Source organism: Mercenaria mercenaria, chromosome 10 (genome assembly GCF_021730395.1).
Source record: "Mercenaria mercenaria strain notata chromosome 10, MADL_Memer_1, whole genome shotgun sequence".
In the NCBI taxonomy this organism is placed as follows: domain Eukaryota; kingdom Metazoa; phylum Mollusca; class Bivalvia; order Venerida; family Veneridae; genus Mercenaria; species Mercenaria mercenaria.
The window spans coordinates 71,622,120-71,644,068 of NC_069370.1; the positions used below are offsets into that span (position 1 = coordinate 71,622,120).

At 35.9% G+C, this 21,949-nt stretch overlaps 1 protein-coding gene across 6 annotated transcripts in view; it reads right to left on the minus strand.

Annotated features, from left to right (window-relative positions):
- The window catches only part of LOC123561321 (ankyrin repeat and MYND domain-containing protein 2-like), a 40,399-nt gene that overhangs the window by 3,480 nt on the left and 14,970 nt on the right, over window positions 1–21,949 (minus strand). For 5 of the 6 annotated variants that reach the window (XM_045353607.2, XM_053553343.1, XM_053553345.1 and 2 more), the window contains 8 exons: window positions 21,232–21,317; window positions 15,836–16,029; window positions 11,642–11,777; window positions 10,136–10,267; window positions 2,488–2,560; window positions 2,034–2,180; window positions 1,335–1,604; window positions 419–518 (listed from right to left, as the gene is read on the minus strand). In XM_045353607.2, coding sequence (XP_045209542.2) covers window positions 419–518; window positions 1,335–1,604; window positions 2,034–2,180; window positions 2,488–2,560; window positions 10,136–10,267; window positions 11,642–11,777; window positions 15,836–16,029; window positions 21,232–21,317 — 1,138 coding nt within the window. The remainder of the gene's footprint in view (window positions 1–418; window positions 519–1,334; window positions 1,605–2,033; window positions 2,181–2,487; window positions 2,561–10,135; window positions 10,268–11,641; window positions 11,778–15,835; window positions 16,030–21,231; window positions 21,318–21,949) is intronic. The other variant, XM_053553342.1, reaches the window with a different exon arrangement.

Consider the following 21,949-nt stretch of genomic DNA (forward strand, 5'->3'; position numbering starts at 1 on the left):
GTGCAACAAAGTTATGGCCTGTACATGTTACCCCGAGGTGACAATAGGTGCAACAAAGTTATGGTCTGGACATGTTGCCCCGAGGTGACAATATGTGCAACAAAATTATGGCCTGGACATGTTGTCTCAAGGTGACAATACGTGTAACAACGTTATGATCTGGACTTGTTGCCCCAGGGTGACAATATTTGTAACAAAGTTATGACCTGAACAAGGCCTATAGGTAATAATATGTGTCACAAAGTTTTGGTCTGGGTCTCTGTCATTCAGTTTTACTGGACTACTATGACATGTCTTGTAATCACCAGATGTCACAAGTGTTTCAAATCAAATATGCTGTATAAATGATAGTGGAATCATGTCTGCCTATGAGTTGGAGGGTGGTGTATTTTATCAAATATCTTGAAAACATATTTACCCGAACAGTTCTGCTAAATCTTCCTCATGTGTGTCCTGTATGAGTGTAACACTCAATTCCTCATTCAGGATATCATTGTCATGGTGGACTGTATCCCTGACTGGAATTCACATTGACACAGGTAAAATCCTTTCTTCAATGTAATGCAAATTTCATTTTGAACTTCTTTGTATTTCTGTTAAATTGTCTTTTTACTGAACAATATTTAATAGACTACAGAATCATTTAAATCACATTGATCTGAGGACATTTGTCCTTCACCTCAGTAAACAAAAGTTGTCTATAAGACAGTGTGCTGGACTTTAGAGAGTTTCTTAGTCAAACAACTTGACAAAACCTGATTTTTTCTTTTTACGTTAGTCTTTATGTCACTGACACAATTACAGGTCATATGGCGACTTTACAGCTTTTGATGATAAAGACCCAAGGTGCCCCTCCATGCACTACCGGTATTTCATCAAAGGCGGGCACCTGTGTAGAATCACCGACTTCCTATAAGCCAGCTGGACGGCTTCCTCATATGAAGAATTCAACAACCCAAGTGAGGCTTGAACACATATCGATGTGGGGCAAGTGTTTCAAAGTCCAATACCTTAACCACTCTGGTACAGAGGCCCCTCACAACACTAAGTCAAAAAAGGGCCATTATATCAATTACATTCAACCAAGAGTTATCTAACTGTGTTATTTCAGTTGATGTGATGACTAGGAAGCCTTTTGTAAAGTTTCAATCCAATATATAGTATGGTTACTGAGATATAACTTGCAACCAAGACGCAATGCTGACAATGGCCAGGTGGGTAGAATCCCTCTCACTATTCTTTGAATAGTCGAGCTAAAGACCTAGTTTTATTTTGTGACAAATTACTTACTCATATATAAAAAGTAAAATATATCTCCAACAGCTATAACTTACAGCAAGTTGGTTCCAATATTCCTTTGGTAACAAGCAGCATGTGGTTGTTCCCGTCCTTATCTTTGCGGCGGGATTTAGCGAGCAGATGTTGCAAGAGGCTTCCACAGTGAGCAAAATATCTATCGCACAATAAACACATTGTAGAATTCCTCCTCAGTGGTGTCTTTATGAACACTTTGTGTTTGAAGTTACTCTTCTGCATTTGTTCATAATAGTGATCCATGAGCCCATCAAACGCATCATCTCCTTCGAACTTCGATGCACAACTGCCTTTTGTGGAAATTGAAACAAATTCATGTTAATGCCGAATATTGATTTCATGTTTTTCAGTGGTTAACAATAGCAATGGCGGGCCTGAAGCGGCTAGTTGCATGATTAAGCCTGTATTTACAAAAGAGCACAGACAGAGCACCAATTCAAGCTTAAGATTGCTAATTAATGACAAGGAACGTCACTGCCAATACACTAGGTGTTTATCACATACTTAAACACAATAAAAAGTACCAGCTACCTGATAAACCATTAATCATATAAAATACCACCTTAAGGAACTTTTGAACACAACAACAAAAGAGTACAATGACGTCAAAAATGACGCAGTCCAATAACAAGTTAATACGCCTGCTTCCAGTTATTGGCTCTGGTAACGGGATTGTGTAATAATGAAATGTGATGACAAATTGCATCCAAATAACTTACTACATTTAGCCACGTCAATATCTGGCCTCGTCTTTTCTAGTTTCTTAATTTCTTTCTTCCAGTTATCAAATCTTTTCTCAGCCTCTTCCTCACTGTTTAGCAGATCACTACAGTTGTCTGATACACTCTCGTCTTCTTCTCCTTCTTCTACTCATCAAAAAAGGGAAACAATTTTTTTTTTCAAGTACATTTGTAGTTTTCAAGTTTTCAACAACAGTTAAAATTTTTCTTGTATGAAATTTAAGTAATAATGTTTAAATAAATGTACTTGTTTGCAATTTTTTGCAGCTTTTCTGACTGAATTTTACTGGGGGGAAAACTTGTACAATTTCTTATCTGCATACAAACTAGGAAAACTACTTTAAAAATGAAATTTTGGACTACTGTCAATATTTAGCAGTAAAAAAATAAAGTTAAGTAAAAAATTGTGTGACTGTAATAAGTCTTTACATACCAGCTAAATCCTTGCAGAATTTCTTGTGAGTAAACCAGTGTAGTTTCTGGCACTCCTGACTACAGTAGTGTACCTATATTTACAAAAACATACAACAAAATTACTTTAGTAAAATAGATCAACAAAATAGTTTTCTATGCATATGCAATCTATAGTCAAATATTAAGAAGTAGAGTATGAATGCTTTCAGGCTATTGTTGTAAGAGAACATTCCCCAGTTCTTATCCTTCAATAAATGTTCAAGATTTTCACCTTATATATCTAAAAACCTTATACTATTAGATATATGGCTTGTCGGTGACCAAATACAGGACATACACAGTTAAAGAAATTCATATCATACAAGCTGGGTTAAGATTTTCAAGACAATGTAATAATTATATCTTGCTAACTACCTTTTATTTTCAGGTTTTGTTTTCAGTAATAACAGAACTCTGTCTGTCTAGTGCAGTGAAGGGAAACGTGATTTCATTAAAATCAAATTCCATCGTAGACATTTACTTATCTGATATGAAATATATTAGGTCAGCATGTGACATCCCTCAACCAATAGAAATTCTAGAAACCTCTAGGAGGCAAGATAAACAAGAGGGCCAAGATGGCCCTAGGTCACTCACCTGAGAAACACACCATAACAGTATAAACATGTCTGACCTAGTGATTTCATGGAAATAAATATTCTGACCAATTTTCATTAAGATTGGACCAAAAATGTGGTCTCTTAAGTGTAAACAAGTATTTTCTTCAATTTGACCTAGTGACCTTGTTTTTGAGCCAAGATGACCTACATTCGAATCTGACCTAGATCTGACCAATGCACTCATTCTGACTAAATTTCATCAACTTCAATTGAAAAATACAGCCTCTATCGCATACAAAACGTTTTTTCTTTGATTTGTCCTAGCGACCTAGTTTTTGACCCCAGATAACCCATACTTTACCTTAATTTCATCAAGGCTAACATTCTGACCAAATTATATGAAGAGCAATTGAAAAATACAGTCTCTATTGCATACACAAGGTTTTTCTTTGATTTGACCTAGTGACCCAGTTTCTGACCACAGATGACCCATATTCTAAACTGACCTAGATTTCATCAAGGCAATCATTTTTACTAAATTGTATTAATATCCAGTGTAAAATGCAGCCCCTATTGCGTACTCAAGGTTTTTCTTTAATTTGACCTAGTTTTTGACCCTAAATGACCCATATTCAAACATCACCTAGATTTCATATAGACAAACATTCTGATTAAATTTCATAAAGATCTGGTGTAAAATGCACCCCTTATTGCATACACTAGGTTTTTCTTTGATTTGACAGTGATCTAGTTTTTGACCCTGAACGACCCATATTCGAACTTTACCTAGATTTTATCAAGGCAATCATTCTGACCAAAATTCATGAAGATCAATTGAAAAATACAGCCTCTATTGCATACACAAGTTTTTTCTTTGATTTGACCTAGTGACCTATTTTTTGATCCCATATGACCCATTCTCGAACTTGGCCTAAATTTCATCAAGATAATCATTCTGACAAAATTTCATGAAGATCAGTTGAAAAATACAGCCCCTATCTCATACACAAGCTTTTTCTTTGATTTGACCCAGTGACCTATTTTGCAATCCCAGATAACCCATTTTCAAACTTTGCCTAGATTTCATCAAGGTAATCATTCTGACCAAACTTCATGAGGATCAATTAAGAAATATAGCCTCTATCGCATACACAAGGTTTTTCTTTGATTTGACCTAGTGACCTAGTTATTGATCCCAGATGACCCATTTTCAAACTGGACCAAGATTTCTAGACTGGCTCCCGTCCCTATGTTTGTTCTTATTTTACATATATCAGTTTTCTTCATTAAGAGGGAAGTAACTCCAGAAGGTTGTTTCTACATTGAGATTTTTTATTGCCCCTGGCTCCGAACATAGGGACTGGTGAAAGTTGGCTACCAGTGTCTCACAAATTCCCATTAATTTCTTTCAGTGACAATCAGCTGCTATTGCTGTGACCTGTTACCTACGGGTTTCATAAACTAACCATCATTTAATGAGCCGCACCTAATTTACCGATTTATTGCCTGCCCTCAGCTTGTATTGGCTTATCAGACAACAGGAATGTGCTTTTACATATTTATCAGAGGATTTATGATCTTTAGATAAAGAATTAAATAATTTTAACTTCACTTTTAATGATGAAATGGATGAAGCTATAATTAAAAGTTTTAAAATATGAACAAAGAAGACCAAACCATCAGCATGTTGTAAAAGAATATTTAAAAGGAAATTATGTTTTATTCTGTTGACCAACTGGCAATTTAACTTTTGAAATTGCCCCATTTGCATTTGATTTTTGTGCCCCCCCCCATAAGTGGTGGGGGCATATAGATTTGCTCTTGTCCGTCTGTCCGTCCGTCCTTCCGAGAATTTTGTGTCGCACCTAGCTCCAAAAGTATTGGACGTAGAGTCACAAAACATTACAGAAATTTTGGTCAGCATGTGTAGTTGTACATCTGGGGTTTCGCGTCCGGATTCATTCAGTCGTGTAGGAGTTATGGCCCCTGACTATGTAAAAATTGGTCATTTTAGTGTTGTGTCGTGCCTAGCTCCAAAAGTATTTGACATAGAGTCACAAAACTTTACAGAAATGTTGCTCAGCATGTGTAGTTGTGCACTTGGGGTTTCGCGTCCAGATTCATTCAGTCGTGTAGGAGTTATGGCCCCTGACTTAGTAAAAATATTGGTCATTTTAATGTTGTGTCGCGCGTAGCTCCAAAAGCATTTTACCTAGAGTCACCAATGTTTACAAGACTGTTGGTCTGCATGTGCAGTTGTGCACCTGAGGTTTCATGTCCGGATTCATTTAGTCATGTAGGAGTTATGGCCCCTGACTTATTTTGTTTTTTAAGTTTTTTCATTACATAAGACCAGACTTCTTGTCCAGACTTACTCAAAAAAAAAAGTTTGTGAAACATGTATGTTAAAATGTACTTGACCTAGAATCATAAAACATTAGAGGATTGATTTATAGCCTGTGAAGTGTTCTCTTTAGGATTTTAATCAACTAGTGGCCAGAGTTATGGCTAAGTAAGTGAAAAATACACATAAGGTTCTTAAAAGTTTGTGTTGCAAACATCTTAAAATTATTTAACCTGAGTCATAAAATCATGTAAAAGTGGCAGGAAAGGGGGGGGGGGGGGGGGGGGGGGGGCACCTGTGTCCTATGGACACACACCTAGTTTCCATTATGACAGCACACAATGTACCATTATTGTTGAGTCACTTGATGTACCTGAAGCGACATCCAATCCCTTACCAAAATTGTGTACATTGTCAGTGTTAATTAAGTTTTTTGTCAGTGTTTTACCATTGTATTCCCAGTGTATTTAAAGTTTTTTTTCCAGCTAATTTCCAGCTTGTTATTCTGTTATCACCATTTATCACAGTGTGTATTGAGTTTATTATCAGTGTAGTACCAGACCTGGTAACAACATACAATAATCTGGCATTAAACTGACAAGTAACTAAAAACACACTATATGCAAAACACTATTTAATCATGCATGAATGAAATATTTTTAAGTTCAGTACACTTTATTAACACAATTTAAGACACATATGACAATAGACAGACTGCAAAACTGGCATTTAACTGAAGAAAGTATGGTAATACACTGACAACACAGAACAGCTGATAATAAACGACCAGTACACTAGCAATAGCCTATAGGAGGGATTTTCGACAAACCAATATAATGTCATTGTATTTCCAGAGTGATGTCAGATATCTGGCAATAACTGAACAATTCTGATAATAGTCTAAATGTCATAGGGTAATACACTGACAATACAATGGTTGTAACCAAGATAATTTGTCAGTTTGTTACCCTGTTTTTGTCAGTTTTATACCAGAAACTAGATACCAGTTTTTGTCAGGTAAATCTGACATCAATCTTGAAATACACTGACTTGGCACTGGGTTGTTTGAATTCCCTCCTATTGCTACTGTATTGGTTGTTTATTATCAGCTGTTGTATGTTGCCAGTGTATTGCCATTAGCTCATTAATAACCCAAAAATCGCTCAGTTATGTACCAGTACAAGTCTGTTTTTTTCTTGACCATGAAACAAGCGCTGTCTTTCTGTTCTGTTTTCTTTTATTTCTCTACACATACACTAAGTCTTGAACTTTTTGGATGTAAGGGTTAATTTTACCACAACAGTAAACACTTTCTGTAGATAGAGTTTTCATATTTAACATTTAATAAAACCTAAAAAAAATTATTAAAAAATCCTGAGTTAATGTTACCTCCAAATAATAGACCAGACGCCGGCTGTCAATCAAACCAATAAATCGATAAGCAATCAACCAATCAATGCGCTTGATTCGACGCACACCTCCAGACGGTGTTAATGTAAATATTACCCTCCGACATTGCGATCTCGACACCGATAAAAATAACTGATAATTTCTTTTTGAAAATGATTATATATACAAGTAAAACTTATTAGAAATGGTAAAAAGGTGTCAGTGGGGACTTTGCAAGTCTGATAGTCGCTTCCCAGAACACCTAGATTATTCCTTTTCCAAAACCTAAGTAAAGTTTTGAGAAGTATCTTCGCTGGATTTAGACTTGTGGACGTCCTCACAGATAATTGAAAGTGGATAAAATCGACGGAAACTACCACGTATTTGTATATACAATGGTATTAATATATCTAGCTTTCACTTAACTCACATTTCACCCGGGCGCCGTGCGATAAATTAGTCTAAATTTGGCATCGTAGGTGGCTACGAGCTACGGTGTATGTGTTCACATTAAATACGGGCATCATGCCATATTTTTTTTTCTTTTTGCAATTTCAGTGCAGTTTTCTTGCAGTCACCGCAGGCTTCCAACGGAACTCTTACGTGCTGAAGATGACCAATATATATAACCATCTGAAAAATGTTATGCCATATAAAGGCCGCCGCACGGAAATGATGTGGCCGCGCGATGATTGCTCAATATCCATGCGATTTCATTCGGTACTGCAGCAAGCAGGAACCTTGTGGCAGCTCTGCGAGTGCTGTGCGAAGGTCTCAGGTGTCTACAATCTCCGTACGATTTCTTTTAGGCACTTTGTCCACAGAATATCGTGCGTTGGCTTTATGATCAGTGCATGGCCTCCTAACAATGCCTGTGCGGAGATTGTGCAATGCCCACTACGACATGTCTACAGTCTACGGGCTTTCAATTAATTCAAATATGTATAACTTTTCGCTAAACAAAATCGTAGAGGCTGTGGAGCCCGTACGAAAATCGCACATCCATACTCCCTCCCCCCTCCCCCACTGCCTCCGCAGTCACACAGAAAGGAGGATACGGGCAGTCTACGGGTTCTGCAGACACATCGTAGGCCAAAGATAAACTAGGCATTGTTGGTTTATTTCTCTGCCATAGCACTTCTTATTGGGCATTTACATAACAAGAAACTGTGAAGAGAAAGTACCAAAATGTTCAAGTAGCAACAATATGAACTAAAAGTGCTACATTATTCGTGCCCAAACTTTTCAGTTGCCTCGACCAACATGTACGTGGAAAGACATCGGTGATGTGAATTCTTTTTAGGTTGAGGGAGAAGGGCTATTTATACCTAAAATGTAAATGTATCATTATCCTTCAATGCACTTTTTCCAGTTTTGCACACAGAGCATAAGTACTGATAGAGTACAAGTTGAGAAAATACTAAGAAAATATCAAACTGAATGATAAACAAATATTTTTATAATAATAAAAACATGCATAAACTTGTCAGTGATTTATTAAAGAAGCAACACAAAATTTTCAACAATAAATATCATCAGTAATTGTCGTCGTGTAACCTTCTTCCGTCTTCTTTTGTCTTCTGAATATACATGCTTTCTCAACTAATTCCGTCCCCCAAAGTGTCGGAAAATCCCAAAACTATCAATGTAAGACTCCTAACAGTACTTTCTTGAAATTCATCTAAATGTTTTAAAGACACATAATAAGACAGAAATTTCTTGCCAATCTCTTCAAAAGTATCGCGTAAAGTAGCAGCAGCAGCCATTATCGATCTAAATGTCGGAGGTTTAGTATTTTGTGGTACCACGTGACCTGCAGGCGGAGCCTGGCGACTGGTCAATTATCCACATACAATATTTAACACTTACATTTACTAATAAACTGTTGATTGGGCTCAGTATCATACTCTTCTAGAAAATAACAACATCTGATGTTTTCTCAAATGACCCTTATCAAATTGGTAAGGAGAACTTGTCATAACATTTGATAGTTAATTGCCTCACAATTGATAGGGTTCTCAGTAGTTAACAGTTTACAGGGGCAATCTAGGGTTACACTGGCCAACTTTCACCAGGCTGTATGGTTCAGCCATCAGACAAAATTGTGTTATTTTAGAGGCTTAAAGAGAATTCCTATAGTTTTTTTCCTTTCATAGAATTTTTTTAAATTCACATATATGATAGGAAAATTTGTGTTGAAAACAATGAACAAATAAGAACAATAGGTCACCAGGCTTGTTTTTGTGAAAAATTGTTTTGAACACACCCACTGTTGCTGAAACTGCCAGCGATTTTTCAACATTTTCATAATTTTCTGCTTTTTTATAAATACCAACCAAAATATACACCCAGGCAGCACAATACAGTTTTTTCTTTTTACAGATTTTATTATATACTTATTTGATATCATAGTCATATTTGTAATACTCTATCCTTACAATAATGGGTACAAATGAACAAAAATATTGTTTCATATTTACTTTTGTGAACTTTTTTCAATGAAAAATACCCATAGTGAAGAATATTTTTTTTAAATTTTGAAAAAACTCTTTCATAGATTTTTTTCTTTTTCTTCTTGTGTATAGATGATTGTATTGTGAGCATAAAAATGGCTAAGAATGTATGGGTCACCAGGCTAAATTTTATGTTAAGACCGCTAGAATACAACACTGTTCGGACGGAAATGGCGCGAACCTGGCCAAATTGATTACATGTATGTCTGCTAAAAGTTAAATTTTTTTTTTAAAAATTCTTAATTCTTTCTATAATTGAATACTAAATAATCTAAAAGGTGATATTGTCTTATCAGTACTAAGTCAATTATCTTACATTATATGAACAACACTGTCTTTGTTCTAAAATGCGATGTGAAAACACAACCACAAAAATAGCAAGATACCTGTCAGGCATGATACTTGTCAATACAACATAAACCAGTATCAACATTTGATTACTGATATAACTTGTCAAAAATGTTACTTCATTCAAAATTCCTCATATTTAAGATTGTCTGTAACATGTTTCAACAAATGTTGACTTCAGTTCAGTTTTCCATAGAAAGTGTCGGCTGCGCAGAAAGATGCGCATATAAAAAAATAGGAATTCCCTTTAAAATTTTCTTACAAAATGTTTCCAGTATTTATATAAAAATAACCATGCAGCCAGGCTACAAGATTTCATCAAGGCAATCATTCTGACCAAACTTCATGAAGATCAGTTGAAAAATACAGCCTCTATCGCATACACAAGCTAAATGTTGACAGACGACAGACAGACAGACGACCAACATGGAGCGATCACAATAACTCATTGCTCAGGTGAGCTAATAAACTTACCATTTTACATGCAGAACATTTCTTTACAGCACTGGGGTCTCCACAAGCACTACAATCTTTTCCTATATCAAAGCCAAACCTCTCTCCATTTAATACTTCATTCAGTAATTCCAGGGATGTTGGGTGATCACCCTGTAAATAATGACAATTCTAACATTAATACCTGCCACTTATATCCTGTAAATACCAATGCTGTAATGTATATATGCACAAACAGAGCTTGTAAACTACTACATGTATATCATAAATTGCAAGTTATTTGAAACAAAAAACCACCTTGTTGAGTTTTCAACAGAGGTCTTCTTCAACTTTAACATGGACTGTGACTGGTGTAATATCCATTTTACAATGGCACTAAACGGAAAGTAGTTGAATGTCATTCAATCTGTTATTTTACGTGAAGTGAATAACAGAAATACACATACATATTAAAGCAAATACAGACCAGAGCTGTTTCAGGGTTCATACAGACTAATCAAACAAAATTTTCAGGACATTTTAAGGTTTTTAGGACCTTTTCCTTAATGAATAAAACGGCCTGCCCTAAAATTTATTATTTACTGATAACATCACTCAACAATGGGAATTTCATCAGTCATTTTTTATCAAAATAACACAATTTGACAACTGGAAACAGAAGATCATAAACTACTGGACGCCAACTTCAAGCAGTGGAAAATTTGCAAGCTAGGAACCAGTGTTTTCATTCTATAACAGCTTCTCTGTTCCCAATCAGTTAAAAAACTAAAATGTCACTACTGATTTGTGAGACATTAAAAAACAGAGATTTGAGTATATATATGCAAATGTTGAACCAGTACGAATGTGTAGCTGTAGTACAATTCGGGCTTGTATATAAAGCAGCATCGAAATTAATCTTATTGGGTTAGTGGACTTGCTGTGGCATGTGCGTGTTTCATTTGTACTGCTAGGCACTTTGCCGTAATTGGTCTGGTATATTGTGGTGGTGATTTAGTTCGTATAAATATATATATACGATCACCAGATTTACCACACTTTTTTCCTTGATTTTTAATTGACTTTCTGGAATTTTATTTTTCACTGACCAATTTTCAAAATTCCCCGATTTTCACTGACCTTGAAAACAAAATCTGATTTCCCTGACTTTACAAGTCCTATGGGAACCCTGCTTTAAGCTATCAACTCCGAAAAATATATATAAGGAGTCGTCTAATGACAAAGACTCGTCCCATGATGTACGACCACTGTATACCAGTGTATACCAAAGCATCATCTAGTTATTGATCAGGAACCAAATTGTCCACCAACAGACTGACAGATATGTGCAAATCCCTTAACATAATCAGTTCAAAATTACAGATATATAATATGCACTTCTTTACACAGTTTCCCTATTAAGGAATACACAAAGGCCTTTTTTGAAATACCCATAGGCCCAACTTTGGATTGCACTCGGGTTCTACTTTGGAAAACATCAACAATGCCCTCCTTTTTAATACACCCGGAGTTTTAACAGGAACTTACAATTTCAGTAGTAGACAACATTCTGACCAGTCCCCGAAAGAGCGGAGATGTTACATATGGAAACTCTTGTAATGCTTGTCGTAGAAGTTGTTCCTGAAATTCTGGGTAGCCATCACTTGCTCTTCCCATCAACAACCTGCAATATACGTGGGGCATTTTCTCTGTAAAAATTCTAACAATAACTGGCAGCAAAAGCAAAAGTATGCTTTTTTCTCTCCCCAATTCTGAACTTCCTAAATGATTATTTTTTGGGGGGTTTTGTGCTGTTTTAATATAGTTTTTGCAACTTTAAAAACTTCTGTGTGTATTCAACTAAACACTTACTGTTTAACTATTCATTAAATGTATAAGTTTCATTGGAATCCTTTTAAAAGTTTGGAAACGTGAGTGGTGATGGGCACTTAATACCACCCACCTATGTTCACCCAAAGAACTATAAAATACACAGAATGGCAACTTGGGATAATCCCGCGTCATCTCGTGTTAGCGTGTTATCTTATTTCAAAGCGTTTGCCGACTTGATCAATCATGATCAAATCAACAGACGCTTACTGAAGTATAAAACAGGTGGTAAGCCCGGCACGTAATAAACCGATTTGAGTCCTTTTTCAAACGAACACTGTTGATTTCTCAGACTTTCAATCATAAATTCATTCCTTTCCCGTGTAGAAAATACTAATAACATTAAAAATGCACCATTATCTTGATAAACAAATGATCCGAAAGTAACCTTATTTCAAAGCGTTTGCTGACTTGATCAATCATGATCAACAGACGCTTACAACGAGATCTCATTCAGTTGTCACGGGATGTTGGCGAGATTTGCTCTATATGCCTTTCAAGTTGCCGATCTGTTTATTTTATAGCTCTTTGGTTCACCCAATAAAAAAAATATGTCATGCACATTTACATTTCAAGTAAATTACATAGAAATCTTTTTAAAATTTGTAGAAGTGGTGCACAACATGAAAATGAGGAGTAATAAGGGACATGGATGCATTCCCCACATTGCCCATCCTATAAACAAGAGCTCTCCACCAAGCGGGGAAATTTATGCCGGAAGGTTATATCAGAGGGGATGGAAGCAAAAGTGCAGTGGTGACGACATTTTTTTTACTATAAAAGGGCAAGAAACTAAATGAATTGTTTTTCACCACCTGCCTATATTCCAAGATTCAATTTATTGACCTTGACCTTTGACCTACCACCCTGGTTCATGCACTCTGCAAAGCATCTCATCAACACCCACCTACATCCCAAGTCTGAAATCAATAGGTACCTTGAAAGGTTAAGTTAAGCACTGGACATAAAATTTGATGGACAGATTTGACCTTTGAGCTGAAATTGTGATCTTGAGACTAGGTTCACGTTCTCTGCACATCGTCTAATCACTACCTACCTACATGCCAAGTTTGAAGTCAATACCTTGAATGGTTAATAAGTTACACTCAGGACACGAAATATGACAGGACAGATTTGACCTCTGAGCTCAGTATGTGACATACACAGCCAATTCATGTGCTCTGCACATCTTCTCATTGCCACCTACCTACATGCCAAGTTTTAAAGTCAATTTATATTATGCTCTTTAGTGGAATACTGAAATTTATCAGTGAAATAAAATTGTGAATTTTTCACTGGTACGGAACTATGCTTGAATGCGAAAGAATATGAATTATATAGATAATAGGTAATTCCTTGCAAAATATACTTCAGTAAAGATATAGATGTATAGAAATACTAACAGGATCATAAATATATACATTCTATCATAATAAAATATAAAAGAAATCAGGAAACTTAATAGAACTATTTTAATACAATTTTTCTTCAAAGATATTCTGACGTCACGACATAATGACGTCATGATGCGATGCACGTGACGTTGCGCGGACAAACTGGATATAATTTTGTTAAAACCATTTAAAAACATAAAATAAATAGAAAATTTGTTTGTTTCAGTGTAAGATCGAAATATATTTCACTCGTGAACACCATAACTTACATTTTCACTCGTGGCTGCACCACTTGTCAAAAAATATTGCATTATAGTGTTCACTCGGTGAAATATATTTCGATCTTGCACTAAAACAAACAAATATCCTCTATACCTTTAATGGTTATAAAGTTATGTTCTGGACACGGATCATGAAGGACAGACAGTCAGACATGCGCCACCACATAATACGTCCGTTTTTTCAAACTAGGCATTTAAAAATCTGTCACACACAAATACATTTCACAGTGATCACATGTATGAAGTTTCGTTGAAAGCCCTTTTCAATTGTGGAAGTAGTCTGCACCATAAACTTAAAAGAGGATGGGGACCTTAGGGTCTCCACTTTTGTCAATCCCAGGAAAAAGTACATCACTAGACATCTACACATCACAGAGATCATGTGTTAACAGAGTATGAACCCCTTAAAAAATGTGGAAGTAGTCAACTCAAGAAACATGTTGAAGAAGGGAGACTGGCGCCCCCTACCTTAGTCCATCCCACAAACAAGAGGACCATGATGGTCCTGAATCACTCACCTCTTCCCACATCACCCAGTTTTGAGTATGACGTCGTTTTTTTCTATTATTTGACCTACTGACCTAGTTTTTTATGGGACGTGACCCAGTTTCAAACTTGACCTAGATATCACCAAGGTGAACATTCTGACCAATTTTCATGAAGATTCATTCAAGGGTATGGCCTCTAGAGAGGTCACAAGGTTTTTCTATTTCAAGACCTACTGACCTAGTTTTTGATGGCAGTTGAATCAGTTTCAAACTTGACCTATATATCATCAAGATAAACATTCAGACCAACTTTCATACAGATCCCATGAAAAATATGGTCTCTAGAGAGGTCGCAACGTTTTTTCATTATTTGACCTACTTTCTGAAGTCACGTGACCCACTTTCGAAACTGACCTAGATATCATCAAGGTGAACATTCAGATCAATTTTCATGAAGATCCATTGAAAAATATGGCCTCTAGAGAGGTCAAAAGATTTTTCTAATTTTAGACCTACTGACATAGTTTTTGACCGCAGTTGACCCAGTTTCAAACTTGACCTAGATATCATCAAGATGAACACTCAGACTAACTTTCATACAGATCCCATGAAAAGTATGGCCTCTAGAGAGGTCACAAGGTTTTTCTATTATTTGACCTACTGACCTAGTTTTTTACAGCATGTGACCCAGTTTCGAACTTGACCTAGATATCATCAAGGTGAACATTCTGACCAACTTTCATACAGATCCCATGAAAAATATGGCCTTTAGAGAGGTCACAAGGTTTTTCTATTATTTGACCTACTGACCTAGTTTTTGATGGCATGTGACCCAGTTTGGAACTTGACCTAGATATCATCAAGGTGAACGTTCTGACCAATTTTCATGAAGATCTTGTGAAATATATGGCCTCTAGAGAGGTCACAAGGTTTACTATTTTTAGACCTACTGACCTAGTTTTTGATGGCATGTGACCCAGTTTCGAACTTAACCTAGATATCATCAAGGTGAACATTCTGACCCATTTTCATAAAGATCCCATGAAAACTGTGACCTCTAGAGATGTCACAAGGAAAAGTTTACGCACACACGGACGTACTGACACTGCGCGATCACAAAAGCTCACCTTGTCACTTCGTGACAGGTGAGCTAAAAATACCACTTGTCTACACATCATGATCGTTCATTGGAACCCCTTTAAAAGTGTGGTAGTAGTCTCTTCTGCAAACTTTTGCTATGGATCGACTTGCCACCCAACATACAGACCAACTGTGACTCCTATATACCCATCTAAATTTCAGTTTTCAGGGTATAATTATGAAGGAGAACATCCTTTCTGGATAATATTGGTACATTACAACAAGAAATATACAGAATATCTAACTGTAATCAACTGAAGAAGTTTCTTTGTTTTTTTTTCAACACAGTTGAGGTCACTTGGTGACTTTTCAGCTTTTCATGGTGGAAGAAGACCCTAGGTGACCTCTGATTAGTTCACCAATCTCAGCAAGCCAGCATAATAGCTTACTCAAGTGATGACCCAACAGCTCAAACCAACAGCGATGAGAGCCATATCATTTGAAGTCAATGACTAACTATTCAGCCACAGAGGCACCCCACGCGTCAAATGAAGTTGTAAATAACTAATTTTGTTTAGAATGCCTACACAGTCTGGGCACTGAACTTACTTTTTGATCCAATCATCAAGACATGAATCATCCTTGGCTTTACGTATCACAGTAGCAAAGTAGTGCACCTTCATTGCCTTGACATGGTCAGTGTTACGAGCTTTCATAGCCTTCTCACAGAGAAGATCTAAAACTTTACATACTTTGTAGCTTTCATTCATCAATTCTGGATGTTCTTTTAAATTTAGTGAAATCTGCAATCAATTAAAATCTAATACATTAAATGTGTACAACATGATGTCATCAAGTCCATAAACCAGTGTTATAACCAGTCTATTAAGTATATGGCTTAGGGACAATAGTGTTATAACCAGTCTATTAAGTATATGGCTTAGGAACAATAGTGTTACAACCAGTCTAATAAGTATATGGCTTAGGGACAATAGTGTTATAACCAGTCTATTAAGTATATGGCTTAGGGACAATAGTGTTACAACCAGTCTATTAAGTATATGGCTTAGGGACAATAGTGTTACAACCAGTCTATTAAGTATATGGCTTAGGGACAATAGTGTTACAACCAGTCTATTAAGTATATGGCTTAGGGACAATAGTGATAGAACCAGTCTATTAAGTATATGGCTTAGGGACAATAGTGTTACAACCAGTCTATTAAGTATATGGCTTAGGGACAATAGTGTTATAACCAGTCTATTAAGTATATGGCTTAGGGACAATAGTGTTATAACCAGTCTATTAATTAAGTATATGGCTTAGGGACAATAGTGTTATAACCAGTCTATTAAGTATATGGCTTAGGGACAATAGTGTTATAACCAGTCTATTAAGTATATGGCTTAGGGACAATAGTGTTATAACCAGTCTATTAAGTATATGGCTTAGGGACAATAGTGTTATAACCAGTCTATAAGTATATGGCTTAGGGACAATAGTGTTATAACCAGTCTATTAATTAAGTATATGGCTTAGGGACAATAGTGTTATAACCAGTCTATTAAGTATATGGCTTAGGGACAATAGTGTTATAACCAGTCTATTAAGTATATGGCTTAGGGACAATAGTGTTATAACCAGTCTATAAGTATATGGCTTAGGGACAATAGTGTTATAACCAGTCTATTAAGTATATGGCTTAGAGACAATTTACAGTCACGTCTTTTCAACATGCTGATCATCTGAAAAAAAAAACTGGGGTGGAGTAATCTCTTTTTGGTCACGTCTTTTCAACATGCTGATCATTATGTCTGTGGAGACCAAAGGCCTTGAATGCATGTACTTTAAACACAACCATATACTTGGAACAGCCAACTGGAAATTAAAGTGTATGTAAGATATTATGAACAATGTTTTAATATATTGGAACAATAAAAGTGGTTTAAGCCTGTGGAATAATTTCAAATGGGCCTGCTTTACCTTATTACAATCCCAATATGACTTTTATGTAAACAAGTAAATGATATAGGGAAACATTATTTCATTTAGGGCTGTAACGAGTATCCGAGTACTCGGATATCCATGAGTTTGACCAAAAGTTCGAGTACGAATATTCGTCATTGTCAAGATCGTTGGATTGCGATCTTTTTCATTAATACATGCAATATGTAAAATTCTATCAATAAAACTAAATTAAAGCCACATTAAACGTCTTTAATGAATTTTCTTGCACATCTGAGACGATTACGCGTTGTCAGATTCTTAACCGGATGTAAACAAATGTTTTAGGTAGAGTTAGCATCGGTCTTATATTCGAACTAAAATTAATATGAAATCTGTCAAAACAGTGAATAAACATTTACCATTTAAGTAATTAAATTCAATAAAATGTTAGTTACGAAATTTCTGTCCAACAAATAAAATTTTCTTACCAAAAAATACGGAACTGTTACTAAATACTGTGATATTAATGACCGACGTCATATCGTTCATCTGCAAGAATGGCTGAACATTACAGAAGTCCACCTACAAAACCTGACCTTAATTAATGAGCAAAACACCAAACATAGGTCAAATTGAAAACTATTACACTGAGCACCATGAGAACTGCAGTTTAGATTCCATAAAGAAAAAAGTACAAAAATAACAGGCTTGCATTTTTGTATCATTATAAGTTGTTGCTGCTGATCCGTGGTTCGATCTGTGAATCGTCAGCCCCGACTCGCAGATCGGATCGGATCGCCACTTGTCTGGCGATCCACAGCCCTAATTTCATTGCACATGCATGGCAACAGAAGGTTGATGTGACATCAATGACTAACTGTTTTAACAGTGTTAAAATATTGGAAGCAACATGTCCGGCAGACTAACTGCGTAGCCATCTAGTGAGTTATTCTGCATTCTTTATAATTGACTCAGTGTGTGAATTAAATGTAACACAATTCTGTTGGCTGAAATGTCTTTTATACAAGAGGGCCATGACTGCCGTATAATTGCTCACCTGACTCAGATGGGTACATGATTTCTTGATAGAGAACCTCTTTAAAATGATATAATTATGAAAAATATCTAAGCTGTAGGCCTTGACGTTTTATTCAGGAAGGTTTTCCTATACAAGTGTATTTAAAACAAAAGACCCCACGGGCAAGGCCAATTATGACCCCAGGGGCATGACTTGAACACCCTTGGCAGGCCTCGTCCTTAACTTTTTTCAGCAGTTGCCAGCAGGTCCACCAACTGCTAAAATCTAGTAGACCTGCTCTGACTTTAGTGGACCTCCAATTCTATCACATAAATTGTGATGTTGTAGACGTCATAATTTACTTCATATGACTCAAACAGGACTTATTTCTAAAATAATTAAAAATGAAGACTGTAGCAATCTGTTATCCCGAAAATGATTATTTTGAAAAGTGTCCCAAAATATGGACACAATAATCATCATCCACCCGACACGTGTTGAAAATGAAAAAAAACAAAAACAAAAAAACATTAACAATTATCGGTAATTATTCTGTTGATAAACTAAGTAATTGGCCTTATTTTCATTATCAATTAACACCTCTCAAAGAGCTAAATGAAGTGTGTCGTAATATTATGGCATCTGAAGTGGAGATCAAAGCGGTATAGTTGCTCGAGATTGTCATAGCATAACGTCATGTTTTCGCGCCATGTGACACATCACTGTCTGATCGTACTTTCTCGATTCCTTTAATTGTTGAGAAGAAATCAATAAAAAAGTTTTTTCTTTAATTTTTTAAAAGCGAATGTGCAATATCCCGAATAAACTGACATGTAAATGTGTTAAACCGTGAACGATGATAGTGGATATCCTACCTCTGTGACCTATTTGCCCTCAAGGAATTTACATTATTGTTTGAGAAGAATATCTAACAAAGTGTTGTGTCAAAAAATACATGTACAAAGAATCATTTAAAACTTACTAAAAACCGCAACGACATCATACTGCTTTATTTTAAAACCACATTTCTATTTACGTTCACGAGGTCACGTAACCTATTCTGCCGCGCTAACAGAAATCTGTTTGCCAAAAATCGTTTTACTCCATGTATTTAAATTGCTGCCGCTTTTTCATTATTTAAGATTTTTTAATTGTGTTTTTTTGTACTTTCTGGTCAAAAGTCTGAATTTTATTACCATAGTATGTACCGTTTATTTACTTTAAGAAATAAATAAATAATCAAGATCGCGCTGTTTGAAATTTTACAAAACATTATATGAAAATTTGATCGTTTTTAAAGAATTTTGCCTACATTCCTGTCGATATCTTATTAGAATTGTTACAGAATTCAAACTGTATTAGTTCTCAAGCGGTGTTGAAAATTTGAAGCGTTTATATTAAAAAACGAATGCACTACGCGCATTTTATTTGTGTCAAAAGTAACCGCGATGTAAATTAGATATTACGATAGGGCGCACGTGCTTGTGGAATGGAAAATTACCAGCATGACGTTTTGATATTTTTACGATTCGCGGGTAAATTCCAGTCAACCCAGGTAATTTTACCCAATGTAATTTCTCAATTTGGTAAAGTTACCACGTAAAAACCACTCGCCCGATCGGTGGAGTAGTCCATTTGTGCTATCCCGACTTTAACTGTAGAATGCGGTACTTAAGGCAAAATCAACTAACTTTCGTTTTGTGAATTCGCCGATATGGGTACGATTTTTTCCTCTTATTTTTCACTTTTAAGGGTTTTATTCTATTTGCAGACCTTGACTGAAAATTGGTTGACCGTCGGTCTACCCAACTTTTGATAGTTAGTGGACCTGCCAATATTTTGGTTGCGTCGGTCCAACGGTCCACCGCTAAGGTCGAGGCCTGCTTGGCAGAGGACCTCTACACAACGCTACATGTTGATTATCTAAGCTCAAAGGCTTGAGGTTTAGACAAGAAGATTTTTAAAGTTTTTCCTATACATGTCTATGAAAAACCACTATACCGCTATTGTTTTATTAGAAGAGGACCACTAGACAATGCTACATATCAAATGACTAAGCTCTGAGTCTTGCAGCTTCAGACAAGAAGATTTTCAAAGTTCTTTTCCTATATAAGTCTTTGTAAAATTGACCTCTGGACAGGGTCAATTTCAACCCCAGAGACCACTACACAACGCTACAAGCCAAATATCTAAGCTCTATGACTTCAGGTTTTAGATAAGAAGACTTATAAAGTTTTTCCTGTATAAGTCAATGTAAAACCAGTGAACCTCAGGGTGGGTGTAGCCACAAAAGGATGATTAGAACAAATGGTCAAGGACCACTATACAAAGTTACATGTCAAATATCTAAGCTCAAATGCTTGAGATTTCAGACAAGTTTTTCTATATAAAGCTATATTAAACCACTGAACCCCAGGATAGGCCATTTTTGACCCCGGGGGCATGATTTGAACATACTTGGTAGAAGAAGTGTCAATATGCAATGCTACAAGCTGTAGGCTTTGAGGTTTTAGACAGGAAGACTTTTTGCCTTTTTCCTTCCAGTTGCCATGGCATCCAGATTCTGCATACAATGAATTTTTTTGAATAACTTTGGTAGAGAACCATCCAAGGAATAACTAGGCCAAGTTTCATCAACTTTCACCAAATGGTTTCAGAGGAGATGCTTAAGTGAAAATGTTGAAGCAAGATGACAGACAACGGAAGCTGGATCATCCACCTGTACTAATAGCTCACCTTGAACAAAGTTCAGATGAGCTAAAAATAGCAGATCAAATTTTGTAGCAATCTTTCTCCGCATCTGTATTGTACCATGTATGTCAATGTAATGTCAATATTGCAATGTTGTAATAAAAATGTGCTGCTTGTGCATGTTTTTTCATATCAAAATATGATTTCTACAACATGTTTGTTGTATGAAACATGAAAATATTTGGACTGGGAAAAAACAGTCAAACTTTATAGAACAAAGAATGAAATATCTCAAGTTTTAGCATACAACTGCTTCACAATTATATTTTTAACACTACTCTGAACTTACCTTAACAGGATGCATGTTGGACATATTAAGCAGTTCGAGTAAAGCTGGTAGGACCAGCTGTGGTAACTTTGGTTCCATCTCCTGACCTAAAAAGATAAACAAATACCAGTTTCATTTACTAGGGACTACAATACACTTTGGGTTCACACTATGCCGATGGAACATATACTAAGCTGGGAGTCCACAACCTCTTAATTAATAATCTTATGCTCTGACTGCTAATTGTGGGGGACAGGTATATTTTGAAATCTGAAACTTTCCAACTGAAATGTAATAGCATGATTAAATAAAATTCAGTTATTTAATCTCAGTGTTTGGTTGTGTGTTCCAATTTCCTTTTTTTATGAAATGCAATAAATAAAGAAACAATTTTCTGTTTGCCATTCATTAAAACTACACACCATAAAGCAGCTCTAGCAATTGGATTCATTTAAAATTGCAGTAAGTATCAGTACATTTCACCTACATTTTGTACTTATTCCCGAACAGTTCACTCCTTCTGTCTTCAATCAAAGTAGGTTACGATATAAATACTTCTGTGAAGTCCTTCAATTTTGTGGGCAAGAAATTTGGTGAATTTGGCCAACAGGACAGTTTCATGGGACATGATTTCATGACTTTTGAACATAACTTTAATAGGAACTTTACATGTTTATTGGGATTTAATTTCATGATTTGGCTTAAACACAAATCTACAACAAGAGGGTCATGAGTATCT